Below are 24589 nucleotides of genomic sequence, written 5' to 3'. Positions count from 1 at the left end.
TGTAAATGGCCTTCACCAACGTGCTTCATTAATCAGCGTGAATTAGGGCAGTGGTACGCAAAGTGGGGAGCACACCCCCCATGGAGGGGCGGGAGATTTTTCTGGGGGGCGCAGGCAGTTGCAGGGGCCCCGCGCTCTTCCCCGTGGCATTTAAATTAAATGCCGGGGGATTGCGTGAGGCCTCTGCAACGCTATACTTACCTTGACTCTGCCGGAATCACTCGTGTCCATGGCAACGTGGCGGGGTCATGTGACGTCACACGCGTCAAATGCCAATGCGGACCACGTGACGTGACCCCGCGGCGTCATTTGATGCCGCGCAAGGTAAAGGAGGGGCCTTGAGCACCAGCGGGGGGGAAGGCAGGGGGGGCGCCGCTGCAAAAGTTTACGCTCCCCTGAATTGGGGCTTACATCTGACCAAGCGTGTAGACACGTTTTTATGTTTAGTGACGTTAATGGTTGGGTATGTCCGCCAACTGTCTCATCACTATCTTCCCATTGCTGTAAACACCCCCAGTGCCAGAGTGACCTGCGATATATTACTTTGCAATGTCCTCCAGCAATGTCCTCCAGCACCTGAATGACGTTAATATATTATTATATTAATATATTGCCTGCTACACCAGTGAATGAATGATTCTCTTTATAGTGGCATTACACACCTGTACAAAATTCTGATGTGAAAAAACATTCCCTACGCCTCAGATCTGAGTGTTTTACAGTGTAATGATATATTGGTTTTCTTTTACTACCAGTCCCCCCAAGGAGTTCTGATATTTAGATACAAACTTGACTACGAATTGAAGATGCACTAGACCTCCCCTGACTTTATGTTGTCATTTTATTTGTTGCACTTGTCCCCCTTTTTTTGTAATTTATTTACCTTGTATTGTAATTTTGTGAAGTGCTATGTACATTTGTGGCTCTTTATAAATAAAATGATACATACCTATAACTTAATATTAGACCCACACTACAGACCCTTCACAGGTCAATTATGTGATCCTCTTACCCACAGTTATAATCTGTCCCATCCAATGCCGCAATCAAGTCTCTGCTGGCGTTCGGCTGGAGAGGGATGCTCCGCTGCTGGATGATCAGTCATTTTAAGGGTTAATTTTGCGTTTGTGTAGGGGGCTAAAGATAGGGATTTTAAGTGAAGGGGTTACATTTGGGGTAAGGGTCAAGATTTTTAGAGTAGGGGATTAGGGTAAGGAGTTAAGGTTTGTAGGGGATTAGGGTAAGGGGTTAAGTTTTGTGGGGGATTAGGGTAAGGAGTTAAGGTTTTTTTTAAGGTCAGGTGTAGCATTGGTATTAGTGGTTTTCAGGGTAAAGGGTAACGTTAGGGACTTACCTTGGCGGCGAAGCAGCCGGTGGAGAGAGGTCTCTGCAGCAAGGTGCATAGCAGCTAAACACCGGCGAAGATTTGATTGTGGCAAAATGGCTGCGACCAAATGGCCTAGACCGATTTAGGGATGGGCAATGGAGATTGGTTGTTGTGATTATTACTGGTCCTGGAATGTCATGTAATGGTTTTTGAGTCACTGTTGTCTATTAATATTATGCACATGTTCATGCTTTGGGGGATGAGTATTGGGTGAGGCATGACAGGGGCCCAAATGTTGAATGATGCAGACCAACCTGCTTGATTACATTTGGCAAAGGCAAGATTTTGCATCCGTTCATTCTTGAGATGAGCCTTTAGGCTGCTGTTCGAATTTGGTCGTATGACGAGTGGAACAATCCTTTGGATTTCTGTTGACCTTTCTAAATACAGCCAGACAGTTGCATCCTTTTGTGAGCTAATTGAAATGGTCAATGACACGAAGAAGCCTTCTCAAAGCAAACCGTTGTTTTAAGGTTTTCTCTTGCCAGTACCCTGCAGAGCATGTCTTCAGGTTTTCGCCCCTAGCCTTTTCATTCAACTTATCCGACAGATACCTTCTTGTCCCAAGCTGTTTAATGTCCGGACATATTTTAGTGGTGAAATTGATGAGCTTTTACCCTGTAAAACCAGAATTTCTAACTAATACATTTTAGCTCCGACAGTTTGAGGGTATTTGCTTCCCTGTATCTTCCTTCATTTTGTCTTGTTCCTTTAAGCAAAATATCAAATGTAATACATCTACGGCTGGCGGCCAGGGGGTGATTTGGAATGTAGCCTGGCGTTTGTGTTTGTCCCTCCGGTATTTGTGCCACTTATACGCTGCATTTCCTAATTTTGCATCTCTCACTGGACAAGTGAAAAGAGAAGAGAGCGGATCACAAGGTACCGACCGCACCCAGCTCTTTGGGACGAGCTAAATCCTTCCCTGTCTCTCAGCTACAGCTTGGACTGAAACCCAAAGCCCACTGATCTGGGCATATAATCTGAAAACCTTTGGTCAAATGATGTAAATGATGAAGCCTATTAAATGAAGGCATGGAAATGAAACTCCAGTACTTGCTAACTGTTTAGCCGATATAATGGTGTCGGGCTCAACAAGCAGACATTTCTCCTTCTTTGTGACGGAGTAACAGAAGAAGGAAGTGGTTTGTGTGTAGTGAGTGAGAGAAGACTACCTACTGCCCATCTACAGTATACATCCTACTCTATATGAAGGAAGTCAGACTACCAGTGGTTTAAAGAGCTTCACTAGTTCTTTATTTCACCGGCCCAGCGCTGTTACTCTAAATTGTATCGGGCTGTTAGTCACATAGGAGCAAGATGATAATGATGATTTTTTTTTTTTATGTGCTTTTACATTTCTTGAGCTTATATTTGCTCTCATGTAGTGTAGCTGTAGTAATAGTGTAATAGAGCACATATCTAATCAAGTGTTTGTTTTGTGGACTCCGCATCAAGAGTTACGATTACTCTGTGTGTGTGTGTGCGTGTGTGTTTATTCATTGTTTGTATAGTACACCTGGCCATATTTTCGCTGTGAACATGTTCTAGACTGATAATTAGGCAAGGTACCCAAAAAGTGTATTTTCAGGCCTTCCACAAGTACACAAAGCTTCTTAATTTTCCACATTGTCATATAATTCTGCATGCACTGCTTAAACTGCAGACAAGAATTCTGGGTAATGAGAGGCAAATTAACTCTCTTAAACCTGTATGTTTCCCGAACGACCGCTTTTGCCTGCTGTGTTACACAATGTGAACAGCAAAGCCTGAGTAACAATGTACAGAATGAGAATACCCACTCAGAGGCTGTTATCCTGTATATTGTGAAGACTTCTTCTTCACCTTGCTTAAATGTTCCTGAATAAGAGTATGACGGCTTCACAGCATATTGAATAGACGCTAAAGATTGCTGTTTTATTCTTCTGCATGTCTCTTTTAGAGAGCTTAGTTACTGATTTGTACATTATGAAGCTGGTAGTGGCTGCAAACCAGACACTAGGTTATAGTGAATTAAAAAAACAAGTGACAAAATCCCATTCAATGAACAGCAAAAAACAGGGAATGAAGACCTAGTGCTAATCAACCTGTCTGTCTTCTGTGATACCCTGACGTTTCCCAGGAAGGCACACCATAAAACCTTTTTGTAATGGTCAACACTTTATATGTCACTATATTTATTTATTTAAAATAACAAAAAAAATTGATACTGCACCATTAATTCATCCCCCCTCCTCCACCCCAGCTCCTCCACCCCCCCTGTTTCTTGTAATATTTTCATGCTGTCGTCTTTAAACCTGCTGAATTCTAATGTATCATTGTTAAACTCTTACAGGCAAAGCTGGTGAACTACATTAGCAGGCAGCTTCAGTGGAAGCTTCACGTGCCTCGTGTTGAGCGAACAGAGCTGCTGAACAGCTACCCAAGAGTCAGTGACTGGTTACACACTGTCAGCGTGAGGAATGAGGTTGTGCAGGTATGTGCTTTTTCTATCATTGCTTGTGTTCTTCTTATTGTTATTTCTGTTCAGTGCAATGCAAATCGCGAGACCGGCATTTACCCTTTTTAGCCCTCTAATATTCTAATTCTTTGCCATGACTGCTCACAGAGCCTTTGAATTGAAAGTCGTCGTATTACTATTTAATTCATTCTTTCCTTCTTGCCTTTATTCTTTTATCTTTCCTTTCTTTGTCTCCATGTAGACAAGAAGTATTAAAAAAAAAAAAAAAAAAACGAAGAGAAAAATCGAGCAGCTCAGATTTCTGCTGTAAACTCTGAAACACTAAACAAAAGGGGTTGCCAGATTAGAATGACAAGTTAAAGGTTTTGTTTATCCTGAGCTTTGGCTTCAGGTATCTGGACCATACACATGACCCGTGGCACAAAAAGTCTGGCTATTTTCATTCTGTCACCGTTGCAGCGTGTAAACCTGTAATTCTTTTATGCTTTTGATAACGAAGCCCAAACTGAGCTATTGTCCCTTGCTGCAGAATATTAAGATCTGAGTAAACTAGTGTTTGGAGTACAAGTCAAAGGCTTGAAAGACTGGAAATTATTTGATCTCAAGTGAGGACCTTAATTCAATTATATGGCCCCACCTTTTTTAATGGATGGGAAGCAGGCGATCCCTGGAGCTGCAATGAACACGGTTCAGCTTCATGGGCTTCCTGGAGTACTCCTGAGATACTGCCTGGTTGTATTAAATATATTGATTTATCCATTGAAAATTAACCTCTGTTTCGCTGACTTTATGTGGAATTCTTTGATTTATTGTGTTTAACAAATGCATGAATACCTTGAAAAACCGCAGTGACACTGATGGTGTTGTATGTTTCTGACTTACTGAGAAGCTTAATATTGTTTTTAGATGTGAAGGTGAGGCTGGCATAACTTACAGTAGTTAATTGGAGTTTGCACCGTATCTGGTTTAATCCTTTTATTATGGTCATTTTAATACCATCGTTAAATTATTTACAATTATTCACAATAATATTGGTGTTCCTTAGATAACTCAGCTCGAAAGCAAAGGTTGCCTATTATTATTACTACCCATTATATAGTTTGCTCTTGTTGCCCCCTCCCCCCCACCCATCCCCCCCATCTAGGGTTGAAAGGATGAGTCTACCTTCTTGATATTTACATGGTATTGGCCATCTCGAGATTAGCCCCACTAAGGTGTCTATACACTAAAATGTGATCGCCAATATTAAGTCACTCAAGTGAATAATGACTTGTGGAGAATAAATGCTATAAAATGCGTAACTGGACATTGTTGCTTATAATTACTAATTAAGGATAAAGTGCAATTATGTTGTTAGTAGTTCTTACGTGACAATAAAGCTCAATTATGTTGGTGACCTCATTACTGTGTTGGAGCTGCTCCTAAATTGGTTCTATTTGTCTGTTGCATAGAATTTTCAGGGGAGGTGGATGATCACAGACTGAGATATTAGAGAGTGGAAATACAGGAATTATACACTAATGTATAAGGGGAATAATAACAATAATATAATTTTTTAATTGACATAGTACACTTTATCCTGCCTGCGTCCCTGTTTAAAATCAGGTTTGCATTGCCATTTTGGCCCCTTATTCAATATGCTGTGTAGCAGCTGGGACCAAAATCTTCAGGACTGGCAGCAGCTTCAGAGCAGATTGAATAGGGTCCTTAGGGAGAGATTCAATAAGGTGCATTGCAGTGTAAAGCACCCTATCCAGGATGAACTACCATTGACTTGAATACACGATAACGCCTGATAGGGTGTGTTAAAATGCGACAGATCATATCCACATTGGTACACAAAAAGTGTTCCCCGCACTGCAAAAAAAAAAGCAAATCACATAAAATGAACAGGAGGGTGAGGGAAGGGGGAAATGTGACATCACTAAAAAGTGAGGATATGATAAAGAAATCCCTAACAGGGAAGGAAGTGGGTGCGGGAGACTCGGGAGGGGGGGGGCAACGTTTCGGGGTCACTTACCACTTCTACAGGCCCATTCCCATAGGCACCACAAAGTGGGACTACGGTACTTCCCGACTCCCTCACAGCAAAATCCTCCCAGTGTTAAAACAAATGCAAACATAATATCCAGGCGGATGCCATCAGTATTAAATTCAAATTCAATGAGTTATGTATGTATATATATATATATATATATATATATATATATATCAACTGTAAATATTACTGTATGTTCATTTGCATGTCTTAGACAGGTCTGCAACCCTGTCTTTCCCCATTGTTACCCAGCATACAGCGCTTCCACTGCAGCAAGGGATTCTGGGAAATGACATGCAAATGAGCACTCAGTGCCACCTTTTGTCTCAAGCTCGTATTACACAAGCCAATCCTCAAGCCAATGCATGCTGTTTTAAACACAGCTTTTAAACAGAGGCTGGGATGAGATGCAAAGCCATTAGACCTTCTCACATACATGTTTCAACCTTGATGGGTATCATCAGTGTGAGGCTGGTCTTAATGGCTTGCAGGTTTGAGACTAGACTAGGTAATCACCACTGTCATTAAGGTTATGGTGGGTAAAAAATTTTACAAAAACCCTCCACAGTAAAGCATAAAGCAACTGTAAATATTACTGTATGTTCATTTGCATGTCTTAGACAGGTCTGCAACCCTGTCTTTCCCCATTGTCACCCAGCATACAGCGCTTCCACTGCAGCAAGGGATTCTGGGAAATGACATGCAAATGAGCACTCAGTGCCACCTTTTGTCTCAAGCTCGTATTACACAAGCCAATCCTCAAGCCACTGCATGCTGTTTTAAACACAGCTTTTAAACAGAGGCTGGGATGAGATGCAAAGCCATTAGACCTACTCACATACATGTTTCAACCTTGATGGGTATCATCAGTGTGAGGCTGGTCTTAATGGCTTGCAGGTTTGAGACTAGACTAGGTAATCACCACTGTCATTAAGGTTATGGTGGGTAAAAAAAGTGACAAAAACCCTCCACAGTAAAGCATAAAGCAACTGTAAATATTACTGTATGTATATATATATATATATATATATATATATATATATATATATATATATATATATATATACAGTGTTCGACAAACCTATACATTTGCTCGCCCCGGGCGAGTGGATTTAACCCCCGGGCGAGTAAATATTGGCCCAAGCAGCACACGTTTGGTACTAGGTGGCGAGTAGATTTTTTGGTGATTTGTCAACCACTGTATATATATATATATATATATATATATATATATATATACAGTATATATATATATATATATATATATATATATCTATATATATATCAAAATATGTTTGTCTGTGGGTTTGTGCGTGATCTCATTCGCTGACTGCGGAGCGGGCCTTGGCTCTAATTGGCTCCCATTGCCTGACTTCGGGGCGGGCCTTGGCTCTCATTGGCTCTCGCGGTCTCTGAGGGCAAGGCAGAGTGACGTCACGCACGTTCGGAGCTGGGGGGGGGGACCAGAGCCAGCTGCTGCGCAACCCGCCCGCAACCGCAGCGGACAGCCGCCAAGTAACAACCCGCCCGCCCCACAGTAAGTCAGCTGCCTCCACCCACCCCCGTCACACCGCATCCAAAGTCAGTAACCACAGAGAAACCCCCCGGTCGCCCCGGCAGCGCCCTGCCGCCCCCGTCAGTAACCCCCGCACCCGCAGTGAGACGCCGAACAACCCTAACGCCTGCCCCCCCAGTGAGTCGCCGCCGGTGAGCTCTGAAGGGGGCGGAATCACAATCCTCCCGGCCGCCCCCCTAGTGAACCGCCACTGCCGAGCTCTGAAAGGGGGGCAATCACAACCCTCCCGACCGCCCCCCGCCGCCGCTTAGCTCTGAAGGGGGGGGGGGGGGGAGAATCACAACCCAAGGGTCCGCCCTCCCAGTGAGCCGCCGCGGTGAGCTCTCAAAGGGGGGGGAATTGGAGATGTGAAGGGGGGGACCGGGCCGGGGGGGGGGGGGAATCGGAGCTGTGAAAGGGGGGGGAATCGGAGATGTGAACGTGGGGGGATGGGGCCGGGCCTTGACCGGGAGGAGGGGAGGGGGAAGAACGGAGCTGTGAACAGGGGGTGGGGAACAGACCTGTGAACGGGGGGGGGAAATCACAGATGTGAAGGGGGGGGCAGCGCTATGAGGGGGGTACCGGAGCTGTGAACGGGTGGGTACACTAGCTGTGAACTGGGGGGGCCACATTCATGTGCAGGGGGGGCTCGGATTGCTGTGAATGGGGGAGAAATGGGGAAGGGGGAGAGAGGGAAATGGGGAGAGAGGGGGGAAGTGGAGAGTGGGGGGAGCGGAGAGAGAAAGGGGGAGCAGAGATAGGGGTGAGTGGAGAGAGAGGGGGGAGCAGAGATAGGGGTGAGTGGAGAGAGAGGGGGGAGCGGAGATAGAGGGGGAGCGGGACAATTAAATCCCGGGCAGTGCCGGGTATATGATATAACTCATTGAATTTAGTACCGTAGTCCCACTTTGTGGTGCCTATGGGAATGGGCCTGTAGAAGTGGTAAGTGACCCCGAATCTCACCGCACCGACTTCCTTCCCTGTTAGGGATTTCTTGATCATCCCTCACTTTTTAGTGATGTGAAATTTCCCCCTTCCCTCACCATCCCTCCCCTCCTGTTCATTTTATGTGATTTGTGTTTTTTTGCAAATTGTCAATTCATGTTCTTCACTTTTGCTCATTAATACATATCAGCATTTCAAGTATCAGTGATTCTTTCGTATTCATTCGGAGTGCGGGGAACACTTTTTGAGTTCTATATGTCCTTAGGAGAGATTAGGGTTCTCTTCATTGTTCTCCAGCACCCACCACGTACTTATATCCCTAATATATTTTATACATTAGGTAGTGCAGCCTATACAATATACTTTCTATATCCACATTGGTGTCCTACACTGTACAGATGCAGCGGGCGTTATTCGAACAAATCACGGCGCCTATTTCGTGTGCGCTGCTGTACTCCACGCGGCATTAACGTGACCAATTGACCCAGGCACACGTGTTTATCGCGGTTGCTTTGTTTAAATTTCATGGATTCTGTTTCTTTGTGTGCAATTAAATGCAATGAAATTAATGAATTGTAATGTGTACAGTACTGTGCTACTGTGTCAATTTCAGGTGTTTTAATAACCAGAACACTAAAATGCCATTTTCTGCACTTGCGTCTTAAGGCGGTACGGTTGGAAGACATTCTGCGCCATGACATGGGTATTCCAAGGTATACAACGCGTGAAGTGTTCGAATAACGGCCGCTGCATCTGTATGTACATACACTTTACATTCATGAGGGTAGGCACGCCATTGGCCACTGTGATGCACCCCGTATGTCATGGCACTATGTATTGTATTGTATTGTATGTCTTTATTTATATAGCGCCATTAATGTACATAGCGCTTCACAGTAGTAATACATGTGGTAATCGAATAGATAACAGATAATATAAATAACAGATCATGGGAATAAGTGCTTTAGACAAACATAACATTAAGGAAGAGGAGTCCCTGCCCCGAGGAGCTTACAGTCTAATTGGTAGGTAGGGAGAACGTACAGAGACAGGAGGAGGGAGTTCTGGTAAGTGCGTCTGCAGGGGGCCAAGCTTTATGTATCATGTGTTCAGAATATCCACAGTGCTATTCATATGCTTCTTTAAGCAAGTGTGTCTTAAGGTGGGTCTTAAAGGTGGATAGAGAGGGTGCTAGTCGGGTACTGAGGGGAAGGGCATTCCAGAGGTGTGGGGCAGTCAGTGAAAAAGGTTTAAGGCGGGAGAGTGCTTTAGATAAAAAGGGGGTAGAAAGAAGACATCCTTGAGCACAACGCAAGAGTCGGGATGGTGCATAGCGAGAAATTAGGGCTGAGATGTAAGGAGGGGCAGAAGAGTGTAAAGCTTTAAAAGTGAGGAGAAGAATGGAGTGTGAGATGCAGGATTTGATTGGAAGCCAGGAGAGGGATTTCATGAGGGGAGATGCTGAGACAGATCTCGGAAAGAGTAGAGTGATTCTGGCAGCAGCATTTAGGATAGATTGTAGGGGAGACAGGTGAGAGGCAGGAAGGCCAGACAGCAGGAGGTTACAGTAATCAAGACGGGAGAGAATGAGGGCCTGAGTCAGAGTTTTAGCAGTCGAGCAACAGAGGAAAGGGCGTATCTTTGTTATATTGCGGAGGAAAAAGCGACAAGTTTTAGAAATGTTTTGAATGTGAGGGGCGAATGTGAGAGAGGAGTCGAGTGTGACCCCTAGGCAGCGTGCTTGGGCTACTGGGTGGATGATCGTAGTTCCAACAGTAATGTGGAAGGAGGTAGTAGGGCCAGGTTTGGGAGGAAGTATGAGGAGCTCTGTTTTAGCCATGTTGAGTTTAAGGCGACGGAGGGCCATCCAGGATGATATAGCAGAGAGACATTCAGAAACTTTGGTCTGTATAGCAGGTGTAAGGTCAGGTGTTGAAAAGTATATTTGTGTGTCGTCAGCATAGAGGTGATATTTAAACCCAAAAGATGTTATTAGGTCACCTAGAGAGAGTGTGTACAGAGAAAAGAGAAGAGGTCCCAGGACAGAGCCCTGGGGTACCCCCACAGAGAGATCAATAGAGGAGGAGGAGGTGTTAGCAGAAGAGACACTGAAAGTACGATGGGAGAGGTAGGATGAGATCCAGGATAGAGCTTTGTTCCGAATACCAAGAGTATGGAGAATGTGAAGGAGAAGAGGGTGGTCCACGGTGTCAAATGCTGCAGAGAGGTCGAGTAATATGAGCAGAGTGTAATGACCTCTGTCTTTGGCAGCATGGAGGTCGTCAGTTATTTTAGTGAGAGCTGTTTCCGTGGAGTGAGAACTATGCTCGTTTTCTACGGTTAGATTGCAAAAGGAGCTCGTTTGGAGCTCTTACCAAGATGTACATAGAATGAGATGCCTCTCCCATGCCATTGAAGTTACTGGAATAATATCAACATCATAATCACTCAGGAGCAATCACATTATCAGGGAGTACCATAAGGGGCTACAGCAAGAGGTTGCATTGATCGTCTAGCACTGAAGGGGTTACTGTATCTCCCCCTACTGCATTTAGCAACCCGACCAGATTGCTAGAAAAGTTGTTCTGCTATTAGACATCTCAAAAACGGTGTCCCAGAGAAGTACCGCTCCAAAATTTGAAGGCATTGGTACTTAATGTTATTCGTTCTTTCTCTTGTTCTGGTTACCAATTGGCTCTCGGGTATAGGTGAGGCTGTCGCCCAGACAGTCCAGGGGTCACAGATTGAACAGCTACAAGAACCGGCAAACACGACTTGTCCTCCTCTAAATTACTGTATGTTCTCTCTTACCCATGATTATCGCAAAATAGGAGTTGACAAAAATGATATGCACTTGCTATGTTTAGGTGGGGGGAAAAAAATACAAAGAAATAGCTGACGAGGTCAGTTTTCTAAAATGTCTTTTTTCCCCTTCTTGTACATCTTTTGCATGAGCTGTTTGACAGTCTCTTTTTCTTTTGCTCACATTTTGTCAGCTACTTTTTTTTCTTTTTAACACAGTCGGTATATATATCTCACCAAGAACTTTAGAAGGTTATTCCTGAAGCTCCGTTTTGGCTTAACATGCACAAATGGTCATTAACTCCCATTTGGGTCAATAGGACTTGATGCCGGTTTGGGTATGTGAATCCGTAACGGAGCTTGATGATTCTGGGAGCAAATGGCGAAAACAAAATATAACTGTTGTAGATAGATCACGGTTTACTTTAGATTTGTTTCATGGAGAAGAGATTGCTGCTTTAGCTCACAGTTGACAGATGAAGAAGTCCACCATACTTAAGTAATAATCCCCGAAGAACAGGGCATTATTGGCCAGTAATGCCTTGTTCTTCGGGGATTATTACTATTATAGGCTAAATGTAGGCTTATTTAATAAATAATAGACACTTTTGTATAGTTATATAGATTTTTTTATTAAAATAAAATGGTAAATACATGAATTCACCTCTATGTACTCTTACACTGCAGATATCTATATCCACACACTACCACCCCCTCTGTGTGTACACACACACACACACACACACACAACACAGCAGCTCAACACACAACACAGCAGATCTACACACACACACACACACACACACACACACACACACACACACACACACACACACACACACACACACACTGCTGCTACATACACACAACACACACAACACAGTACCTCTACACACACAGCAACTCTACACACACAACCACACCACACACACACATACATACACACACTGGAGCTCTACACACACAACACAACACCTCTACACTCGCAACACAGCACCTCTACACTCACAACACAGCACCTCTACACACAACACAACACAGCACCTCTACACACAATACAGAACCTCTACACAGAACCTCTACACACACAAACTGCTGCTACACACACATACAACACAACAGCACAGCACACACACAGCTGCTGCTACACTCATAAACATTGCTGCTGACACACACACACACACACACACACACACACACACACACACACACACACACACACACAGAAACTACAGCCAGAAACAAACTGCAGACAGACACTCACTTGCTTTGCAGACTCACTCTCTCCCCCACCCCACCAATTTAACTGAATCTGCTCCGTTCACGGAGCAAGGGGGAGGAGTCAACCCGTGGCTGATACTTCTTAACCAATCCCCTGCCCTGTCTCAGAGCTGTTCCTACTTTTAGACCAATCCCCTGCCCTGTCTAAGCTTTTCTGAAAGCTGATTGGCTGGAAATAATCACATTGAAATCAACACTTTGCAAGCAGCTAAAATTCCGGGCATTACTGATTGGTTAAAATTCCGGGCATTATCCAATCAGAGGGCAGGAATTTCAATAATGCCTGGAATTTGACTGCTTTAGCCTATAATCTATGATAGTTCACATTGTAGAAATCTGCTACAATAGAGGGTATTGGGTTATCTCCTCAAGCGTTTGTGCGAGAATGTACTACTGAACAATTTCATGTGCATATGGTTTATTTGATTTCTTCCCCAAAACTAGCACTATGCATACAGTTTTATATAGGATCAGAGGAGGAACTAGGTATTTTTTCCACAAACTGTCCACCTCATCCATTTCTAGCCCCCCCACCCCGTCTCCATCCATTTATTACCCCCCACCCCGTCTCCATCCATTTATTACCCCCCACCCCATCTCCATCCATTTATTACCCCCCACCCTTTCTCCATTCATTTCTTGCTCCTCTCCATCCATTCCCTGCTCCCCCACCCCACCTCTCCACTAAAAAAAGTCCCCAATTCCTAACTGTTGGATGGAGCAATGCTTGTCCTGGCAGCAGCAGACCCATCCCCCTCTCCGCCGTTAATCCTTCTCCTTCCGTTGCCTGTCGCTGCTGGACGACCTGCGGCGCTCCCTATACGGCTGCGTCCGGTTGAACTGCCCACCCCTCATCCACTTTTAGTCCCACCCACTCCTCTCCCCCTCTTTTAGTTCCGCCTCTGTATAGGATTATAGATTCTATTCTACATTTACTAATCATTTTATGTTTACTGCTCGTATGGCTGTATCATATAATCTATTTGTACTACATGCCCAGTTAGGATGATATACAGTGGCATTAGATAAGTGTTACAGTCCTACGTTCAGTTACACAATGTCTCCGAGTTTTGTTCACTGTTTCTTGTTCATGTAATTGAAACACTTTTATACTTAAGGATCTACTGTTTCCCTTTTTTGCATGGCGAGATCCCTATCTTTAAAATATAGCCCTATTCTTTTTAGGTCATGAGTTTCCATGTAGAGCTACACTAAATAATCCTTGTTATAGGTGTTGTGTTTTTTTACACTGTATATAAAAATGCAATGTTTTAATTTTCTGTTTTTAAGGAGCATTTTTTTTTTTGCATCCATCTACATTTTTGCCTTGCTTAATACATTTTAAGCAGTCACCTGGCTTGAGATTGTGACACGAGTCGTGACATCCTGGCTGAGAATCGCTTATGTAAGGCATCATAATGTTGCATCAAGTCTCATGATTTCCTTTTAACCTTGGCTGATTTGCTTTGCATTTTCTGCCATGTCACTATTTGTGCTACAGCACGTACAGTAACTTGATGATTTTTCAGAGTTTTTGAGTGTTTTTTTTTTAATTTTTGATTGTAAAATGCTATGTTAGGTTCATAGCTTTTATTAACTCGTCTAAATTTAGCATACTGTAGGTTGGACTAGATGCATGTATGTCTTTTTTCAACCTCATCTACTACAGGTATGTAACTTAATGTCACAGTTTGATCTTTAACTAATGCTGCTCCAAGATATGGGCAGCATTATTGAATTTCTGAGTGCGAGTTGAGTCTTCATTGCTTCCGTTTTCAATGTTTGAACTTGTGGATACACCCTATTTCCCCCACTCCTCTCACAGACACTAGGTTTGAGCCAAACCGTTAAAAATTCCCAGAGGCACAACCTGTATAAACCTGCCTGTCCATCAAGTTCCATGTGCTCCTATTAACAACATAGGGGAAATTGGCAATAGCTAAACAATCGTCTGTGGGTTTGTGCAAAAATGCGACAGAGCATTTTCCAACATTTCTCTCTGGGTACTGCACAATTCCTCCGATATATTTGATTGGATTGATACAGTTGTCATATAATCTTGTACAAACTTTGTGAAAAATGTTGTTTTTTTTTTTGTTCTGTGAAACAGAGCAAAAAAAAGTCCATACGTTTGTTCCAGCGTGCATTTTCCAAACCTACCATTACAGATCTTCATCCCTCAAGAAACAGCACATACAGTTTGTGAACTGCAGCTGTGTAAGGAATCAAGAAGGGGTGTTCACCAACATGTGACAGCATTTTTAGTGCTCTTCCCTCCTTCCATGCCCCTCCCAGTAAGTGCACTGTGTAAAACAGGCTGATTGTAGATGTAGGTCAGAGGTGGCCAACCTGACTGGGAGTTGGAGACAGAATTTACCTGTCTCATTGCTCAAAGGGCCACAAATGAATACCTGTATACACCGACACAGAGCATAACCTGACCGTGTCAGTGCATAGTGCCTTCTGGCTATATACTCTGGGTCATTGTTTAGTGCCGTGAGGTTATACTCTGTCAGTGTGTATAGTGCAGAGTATAACTTGACGGCACTATACACAGACACAGGGTATAACCTGACAGAGTAGAAGTGGGAAGGGGAGGGGTGGAGAGAGGGTGATACATGGGGAGGGGAAGACACATGGGGAGAGGGGATGACACATGGGGAAGGGGGAAGACCCATGGGCAGGGGGGGAGAGGGTGAAACATGTGGAGGGAGTGACACGGAGAAGGGGGGAAGAGGGTCTGACACACTGGGGGGGGGGGATGGGGTGGGGGTGATGGAAGGGACAAGGGGGGCAGTGGGGTGATTTGTCTCTACCTTGCTCTCCAGTCTCCACAGCAAGTATTACATGAGCTCTCAGCATGCAGGGTGTATACTCCCTGTACGCTGTGCTGCTCGGGAGCCCACCAGGGGTTGCTGGTCCATAGAAGCTCAGGAGAGGAGCTGTTTAGGGGTTGCCCTGGCTTCTCCTCTTCCACGTCTCTATGGTCTCTTTTTTTTTTTCCCTTAAAGGGCAACACATGAAACACTGAAAGGCCACATGCGGCCCTTGAGTCACAGGTTGGCCATCCCTGATATTAATCATTAGGAATCTCTGAAATGGAAAGAATGTGTGCAGAGTCCTTGCAGAGTCCTTGCAGTCTGTGTGATGTAGGATTTGTAAAGAAGACTTTGCCTGTTCTGCTGCAGATTGTGAGAATTCATTATCACTTCTGGGCAGATCAACAACACCTTTTCCTCCCCCATACAAGCTTTGCTCACCACTATTGCTGGATGCACCACACTGACTGCTGAGTGTTACATGCAATCTGTTCTGTAAAGCCAGCTGAAGAATGGTCTTTGCTTTCCATCTCCCTTTTTTTATTGTTTTTTTTTTTTTTAGTGTGAAACGTTCTAATGTTTTTTTGTTTTCAATATGGGGAACAAATCTAATTTTATTTTATTAGCATTGTGTAGGAAATGTAAAATAAGTATATAATAACACACATTTAAACCATTTATTTTATGAAATTAGATGTTTTGAGGAGAATTGTGTATTAGAAAATAGTTTATGTTCCATTTTTAAGGGTCTAAATGCATATAAAGCTTATCCTTCATGGTCAGTCCTGTAGTACAGTATGCAATAGCATCATTTAGCTAGCCTCTCCTCATAAGTCAGATTTTCCATAATTTGGTGGCTCGTCTCTGCACTTTTTCTAGTGCCATAATGTATTTTTTATACAGTTGTGCCCAAAACTGTACTCTATACAGGCATACCCCGCTTTAAGTACACTCACTTTAAGTACACTCGCGAGTAAGTACATATCGCCCAATAGGCAAACGGCAGCTCACGCATGCGCCTGTCAGCACGTCCTGAACCGCCTCCCTACCTGCACCGAAGCTGTGCGCAAGCGAGGAGACTATAGAGCCTGTTACACATGTGTTATTTACATCAGTTATGCACGTATATGATGATTGCAGTACAGTACATGCATCAATAAGTGGGGAAAAGGGAGTGCTTCACTTTAAGTACATTTTCGCTTTACATACATGCTCCGGTCCCATTGCGTACGTTAATGCGGGGTATGCCTGTATTCAAGGTGTGGCCTTACTAATTCTTTATACTGTGGCATCATTTTTGGTTATTTCCCTTCTATTCATACCCCATTTAATGCAATATAAGATCTTATTTGTCTTTACAGCTACTGTCTGACATTGGGCACTATTGATGAGCCTGCGGTCTACAAGCACTCCTAAATCCTTCCCCACCATGGGGGAAGGGGGGGGGGGACGTTAGAAAGGTTGGAGGATATTTTAAACTAGGAAGGAGGGAGGAGGGTCAAGCAAGATGTAATTGACTAGACAGAATAGCTAGGAATAATTACGGGTCATGGAGATGTAGTGGGGGAAAGTAGGAGTTTAGCGAGCAGGCAGGAACCCATATTAAATAGAGATAATACTAACATTTTTTGCCTCTGCATTTAGCAGAGAGGAGTCAATTGCAAAAATAGTGCCACGGGAGGAAGCCACAACCTCCATATTAACGAACCATTGGTTAACTGAGTAAGAATTGCATAGGCGGCTTGATAAAAGGAAAGTAAATAAAGCACCTGGCCCTGATGGCACACACCCAACAGTTCTTAAGGTGCAAAGTTAAATCCTTTTTTTTTTTTCAAAAGAAACCAAAAAGCGCAAAACATGCAATACCATTATATGAATACATTCCTTTAAGATAAAACACAATAAGTCTCTCTAATTGTGAGATATCGAATAGTCCTTTTTAATGTGGTGAATGATAAAGGCAATCAGTTGTTGGTGCCTTTTCTTTTAGCATCCCCAACACTCAGGTAATAGCCCTAAAGTTCTCCTCACTAGAAAATTTAGAAACTTTAATCCCCAACAGTTTTTGACTGACCTTACCATCTGTCCTTGGCACAGAATCGATTTAATTTGCAAGCCTGATTCTGCACTCGACTATTTCCAATCCGAGTTCTCTGACTCAGGCCCTCATTCTCTCCCGTCTTGATTACTGTAACCTCCTGCTGTCCGGCCTTCCTGCCTCTCACTTGTCTCCCTTACAATCTATCCTTAATGCTGCTGCCAGAATCGCTCTGCTCTATCCTAAATCTGTCTCAGCGCCTTCCCTCCTGAAATACCACTCCTGGCTTCCGATCAAATCCTGCATCTCACACTCAATTCTCTTCCTCACTTTTAAAGCTTTATACTCTTCTGCCCCTCCTTACATGTCAGCCCTAATTTCTCGCTATGCACTATCCCGACTCTTGCGTTCTTCTCAAGGATGTCTTCTTTCTACCCCCTTTGTATCTAAAGCCCTCTCCCACCTTAAACCTTTTTCGCTGACTGCCCCACACCTCTGGAATGCCCTTCCCCTCAATACCCGACTAGCACCCTCTCTATCCATCTTTAAGACCCACCTTAAGACACACTTACTTAAAGAAGCATATGAATAGCACTGTGGATAATTCTAGACACATGATACATAAAGCTTGGCCCCCTGCAGATGCACTTACCAGAATGCCCTCCTCCTGTCTATGTACGGTCTCCCTACCTACCAATTAGATTGTAAGCTCTTCGGAGCAGGGACTCCTCTTCATTATTATTACTTTTATGTCTGAAGCACTTATTCTCATGACCTGTTATTTATATTATCTGTTATTTATTTGTTTACCCCGTGTATTACTACTGTGAAGTGCTATGTACATTAATGGCGCTATATAAATAAAGACATACAATACCCATGCTCCACTATGCAGAATAAGGGTACGGGGGGGCCACCTTCCATGGGTTACAACCGACCTTATAGAACTCTACCAGTTCAGGGATGCCTTGTGGAAAAGCTACAAAGTAACTGGATCTCAATCACTACCGATGCCTGCGGAACGTGCACAAGGCAAACAAGACATGCAAAAGCACAATATTACTCTGACAATCTCCTCCAGAATACATCAAACCCAACTAACTTCTGGAAGGTTATCAACAACATTTTCCAGCCTTACCAAACCATGTAATATCACTAAGGGGGATATTACCCTGGCAAACCCCACTGACATTGCTAATGCATTCAATGATTACTTTGTGGGGTGTGTTACTAACTTATTAGCGAAATGCAACCCAGACCACAAACCTGAATCTCATCCTGGGAGCACCCATATAGCCCCACCCCCTCCCAACACTGCCCACAATTTTCAATTTGTCCCAGTATCCGAAGATTACACAAGCGCTCCTCAAATTAAAACGAAGCAGCCAATGTGGACCTGACTTACTACAATCTAAATTCCTAAGACTTGGTGCCCCAGCCATTGCCAAACCAATTGCTTCCATAGTCAACTCTATTCTGTCTGCAGGCCATATTCCTAAAACCTGGAAAACTGCCAGAGTTGTCCCAATCTTCAAAAGTGGGGACAAAAACACTGTCTCAAACTACAGGACAATCTCTCTTCTTCCAATACTATCCAAAGTCATGGAAAAATGTGTTCACTCCCAATTAAGCAATTACTATACCAAGACAAATTTCCCTAGTCTATTCCAATCTGGCTTTCGCCCCAAACACTCCACCATAACTACCCTGCTAAATGTTTGCAATGAAATCCAGTGTGGAATGGAACGGGGACAACTCACTGGTGCAATATTCCTAGATTTTGCAAAAACTTTTGATACTGTTGGTAAACGCTATCATGCTTAACAAACTCCAGTGCTCTAGAATGGGGAAGCATGCTTTAAACTGGTTTCAGTCCTACCTATCAGGTAGATCCCAACATGTGTCTATCTCAGGCTCTATCTCCAACCCCTTGGATATCACCTGTGGTGTCCCGCAAGGCTCTGTTCTGGGGCCCCTACTTTTCTCAGTGTTCATCAATGATCTTCCCACAGCTTGTAAGGAAGCTTCAATACACATGTATGCAGATGACACAATCCTGTATGCACACCGCCATAGCCTCTCCGACCTTGAACACATACTTACTTCAGTCTGACTTTTTGAGTCTCGAAAACTGAATTTCCCAAAACAAACTGTTTTTAAACACTGACAAGACTGTAACAATGGTATTTAGGACCAAGACTAAATTTTAAAGCTTCCAGTGACAGAGCTCCAGATCAGAACCAACGCTAACACCACCCTAACTCCTGTTACTAGTTTTAAATACCTGGGCATATGGTTTGACTCCCACTTAACATTCGGGATGCACATTGATACCCTGACATACAAAACCTATGCCAAACTAGGTGTACCTTTTAGGAACAAATCCTCCCTAAGTCTGCTGGTCAGAAAGCGTATCACACAGCTGATGCTAATGCCAATTATCGACTATGGGGACATATTATACGGCTCGGCACCCCAAACCCACCTTAGCAAACTTGACACCCTCTACAATTCAATATACCATTTTGTTCTCCAATACAACTACAACAAACATCACTGAGAAATGCTCAAAGAACTAGATTGGTCATCACTTGAGTCTAGGAGTAAAGTTAATCTCTCCTGTCTTGCCTTCAAATAATTTTTGGCAAGCTACCCACCTACCTGAACAAGCTCCTCACCCCTACCACACGCAGCGCATATCAGCTGAGATCTGACTTCAAAAGACGGTTCATGGTCCCAAGGCTCAACAAAGTATCCGGCCGCTCCTCCTCTTACCGTGCACCCCAAAACTGGAACAATCTACCGGAGACTCTCACAGTCCCCACCAGTTTAAGTTCTTTCAAAACTAAGGCTGTCTCACATTTTAATCTGGTCTGTAACTGTTACATACGCCTATAATATATATGATCTTTAACTGTGCATGCAATGTCTTGTATATAATGTATACCGTGTTCACTTATGTAACTGTATTTGTAACCATGTATTATTTGTCATCTTCACTCTATGCCCAGGATATAGTAGAAAACGAGAGGTAGCTCTCAATGTATTACTTCCAGGTAAAACATTTTATAAATTAATAAAATAAATAAACTGGTGTGGTTTAGAAAAGCATAGCACACCACTTCAACTGCCCCCTTTGCCCTCTCTGACTCCTGTGACTCCCTGCCCCCTCTGACTGTCTCCTGCGACTCTTTCTCCTGTGACAGTCTCTCTGTCCTGTGTTTTCTGTGACCCTGTCCTGTTGTTCGGGTACCTCAGCAACAGAGCACTGTGGTTAGGGGTGCCCCCGAGAGAAAAAAGTTGAATAACCACTGATCTAGATGAACTGTCCAGTCATGAGTTTCATCCCACCATGTTTCAGTAATGCCTATGTTCTAAAATGGCTGCTTAACAGGATAGTTGCACTAAGGTGAGGCTCCACAACCTAAGTGCTAAATTACATCACCATCCACCAGATTTGATCTTAAAACACCATAAAATCATTGATCGTGGATCATCAGAAACAATTTAATACTAATATAGTATAATTCTGATAACATTTTATCAACTGATGTTCTATCATAAATTAAAATTTGAGGTCTAACTGCTAGCGTAATGTGAATTTTATTGAGATCTAGGACCATCAAGAAAGGCTAACCCTCCTGCATTACATTATAGCTTGCTAAACTCGCCAATATACAGCGGAAATATATAGCACAAACAGTGTAGTACTAACAGGACTATCCCTCCTGCATTACCTCTTTATGACACTTGTTTGATCTTTATGGTATATTATATTACCTTTTTGTAAGACGTCCTGCAATTGTATCAATACTCAACAACTGCTGAGACTGGCAGTGGAGGGAGCAATTTGCAGTCTCCTACTATGAGGAACAGTGAAGCTGATCCTTCTCTGTGGAAACTGTGGGTCAGGTATATGCCAATTTTTTGTTGTCGTGACCACAGAATCGTGTGGTGTGTGGACCAGCAAGCAGTTCAAGGCTAGAATTCAGTGGAGCTGAGGAAGTTAGCTAGGCACCTTATTTTATGTAAATAATTATATCTAGAAGTTTATTCGTATGCAAAAATGGGCACTATTCCTCCTGCATTACATTAGAACTTGCTTAACCCACCAATATACATCGGAAATCTATAGTGCAAACAGTGTAGTATTAACAATTAAGTGTCTCTTCTACTTCCTTGAGACTTAACCAACACCTAACTGGTAAGATCAACAACTTCTATATCTACAGTTGTCTTTCACTTGCCTGGCTGTCTACTGCGGTTGTCGAACACTACGGTCACCTACCAGCTTGGCTAAAGCAAACCCCATATATAATAAAGTTTGAACATTTTGATTAATTGCGACAAACATTACAATCAAATATCTCAGCCATTTCAAACATCTTTCATCCATCACATCTGTGACCTGCTCCCTGCTATGAACTACATTGCCCAACTACTGTATCTCTACGGTGCGTTCTACCTGCCCAACGTCTGAAGAGCCTAATGTCATCCTCACAACAGAAGCAGCAAGTTTAATTCTACGGAATATAGACTCAACACAACTTTAGCGCTAATACAACCTTAGTCAGAGTAGTGTGTGTACAGGCAATAATTACAATACCGATTTTGTACAAGTATCCAATGTCCTGCAGCCTAGAAGACTTGAAAGATTGTCCCAAGTAATCCTTCTTGATAACAGTACACAAAGAAAAGTCCTCCTTGGCATTGGAACTTCACCTCCTTGTGCATCCCTTACAGTGCTCATAATAATTTTCTCCCATATAACACCGACGTGCTCTTATGAGGATGTGCTCCTTTTGGAAAAGTGCTTTGGATCTAATTTCCTGTGACATGCACAGGTATTTAGAGTAATAGGGAACAAAAACACAATTCTACAATTCATGCATTACTTAACTCAAGGCCCATTGGTTTGGGGTGATGCACACAGCAATGTTAAATGTCCCCTGAGTCATGTATAGAAAATAAATTGCCATAGAACAATAGCATATAATAATTTACTAAAAAACATATAACAAAGACAGTTGGAATTGCACTCACAAATTTCAACGTAAAAGAAGCGCAGTGTGAACTTTTATGGCCGTAACCAGCCTATATCTCCCAGTCAATGTTGGTCAGGAATCAGCTGTTGATATGCCCTCTGGTTAGCCTGGTGTTCCTTCCTCACAGTGTCCCGCGTGTGTATAGTGCCTGTGTCTGCTTCCGCACTCATCTGTGCCGATGTCTGTGCACTGTCACGTCGTACCTCGAGTCCGCCTGGAATCGCATCCTCCAACACTCCCCCACAACAGCCGTGCTCCGTCGGCCTCTCCTCCTACTTCCTCCTCACTTTCCGGTACGATACACAGTCTGGTGCAGCGTCTCTGATTGGTTCACACTTGCGCGTGCGTATTACACCCTACGCGTTTCTCAGACCACTGTCAGCTTCATCAGGGGTACTCGGGCATACAGGTACATCCTGCCTTTATAGCTCCCTGAGTGACGTCACATGATGCATATGTTGTTTAATAGATCAAATCCCTCATACGCGTGGTTGATTCACAATAAACAAAGCACAGAGAATATTGCCTACATTTTCCATACTCGGAGGGAATCAATAAACCCACACACACAATTCGATATTCATATATATATGCTACATAAAGTTATACATCTGATCTAATAAGAATACACAAAGAGAAATATACAAATACCGACACATTGATTTTTATTCATACTGTGTTGTTCATGCCTATACCCCCATATCCTAATCAGAGTCACTATCCTGACTGAATTGGTATGAGGCTGCGCAGAATGTATCTTTTACACGATTCTAGACAATAATTATACAGTGAATAAGAACATGGTATTCCTGTTTAAACTAGACACAAATGAAAATCCATACTTACATTAGCATTTTATTTGCTGTAATAACTGCTTCCAAAGCTAAAGGGATAGTTTTAAACATGATACCTTGTTCCATTGCCAGTACATAGCTTTAATATGAGACTTACTTAGGGACCTCATCTTACGTTAGTCATGGTTATACTATGATCAAAATACAATCCTTCAACTGAATTACTGTCTCAATACAGATTATAATTACCAACCCTTGACGACGAATAAGGAGATCCCGCCGTACACGCAGTATCGAGGTATAGATCATTTCCTAAGGAATGATCCCAAGTCAAGGATAAGATTAAGGCCAAGGGGAGACAGTGTTTTTAACTTGTATATCCAGTAAGTTTCTCTCCTTTGATATCTGGGTTATTCGATTGCCTCCCCTCCAGTTAGGCACTGGACATTCAATGCCCCTGCATAGTAAACCTTCTGGATTTTGGTTATGGAATGGCAGAAAGTGGTTAGACACACTATGGGTTTTCAAACCTGTCTTGATGTTATATATGTGTTCTGCTAACCTCCTTTTGAGGGATCTACTTGTCCGCCTTATATATTGTAGGTCGCAGGGATACTCGAGTAAATGCACAACAAGATCACTATTGCACTTAATGAAGGATCTGATTTTATACTCATGATTAGTTTCATTGGATTGAAACATTTTCCCTCCAGATCTGTATCTACTGTACATCCATTGCAACTATTGCAAGTATGGTATCTGTCTAGTCCTTTTTATCCAGTTTTTATTTGCATTTTTCACTCTGATCTGACTCGAGGCTAACACTTGTTTAAAGTTTGGCACTTTCCTAAAGATGACTCAAAGATATTTAGTGAAGTTTAATTCTACCACTGACCTATCGTAGCACAAGCAAAAGTGCCAGCACTTTGACCAAACGTCGACAGAGTGCCTTGCCCAAAGCGAAAACCACCAGAACTACAGGACTCCTTTTCCTCTAATCCCTCCAATACCTCCCCCTACCTAAACAATCTTACCAACTGCTAATTGACTGCCTCCAGTTACCACTTATTTGTACCAATTACCACACATTCTTGCTTATTTTTATTATTAACTAATATATAACTATAACTAGTTACAGGTCCCACCATCCTTTCCTTTGACATGTTTCATATATTACAGTATCTCATTCTTGCCCCCTCACCAATGATCAAAACACATTGTTCCCTCGCCCAGCACCTTGTTTTGATTGTCCACTTCCCAGGTGCTTCAGCATTGACATAATTCTTGTTGTATTGCTCTCTTCCTGTCACGCTGGTCAGCCTGCAGACCAGACCAGTCCCCTGTACTGAGGTGGGATGTAGAGTATACGCACCGACAGCAGAGGGGGCGTGTCCGGGATGTGGCGTAGTAGCGTAGGCAGGCCT

General features: G+C 43.1%; 1 protein-coding gene across 2 annotated transcripts in view; it reads left to right on the top strand.

The window, feature by feature from the left end:
• The window catches only part of KSR1 (kinase suppressor of ras 1), a 176332-nt gene that overhangs the window by 70150 nt on the left and 81593 nt on the right, over nucleotides 1-24589 (top strand). For both annotated transcript variants that reach the window (XM_075590024.1, XM_075590023.1), the window contains exon 2: nucleotides 3723-3863. In XM_075590024.1, coding sequence (XP_075446139.1) covers nucleotides 3723-3863 — 141 coding nt within the window. The remainder of the gene's footprint in view (nucleotides 1-3722; nucleotides 3864-24589) is intronic.

This window comes from Ascaphus truei, chromosome 3 (genome assembly GCF_040206685.1).
Source record: "Ascaphus truei isolate aAscTru1 chromosome 3, aAscTru1.hap1, whole genome shotgun sequence".
Taxonomy (NCBI): Eukaryota; Metazoa; Chordata; class Amphibia; order Anura; family Ascaphidae; genus Ascaphus; species Ascaphus truei.
This window is presented reverse-complemented; position numbering and strand designations above follow the sequence as displayed.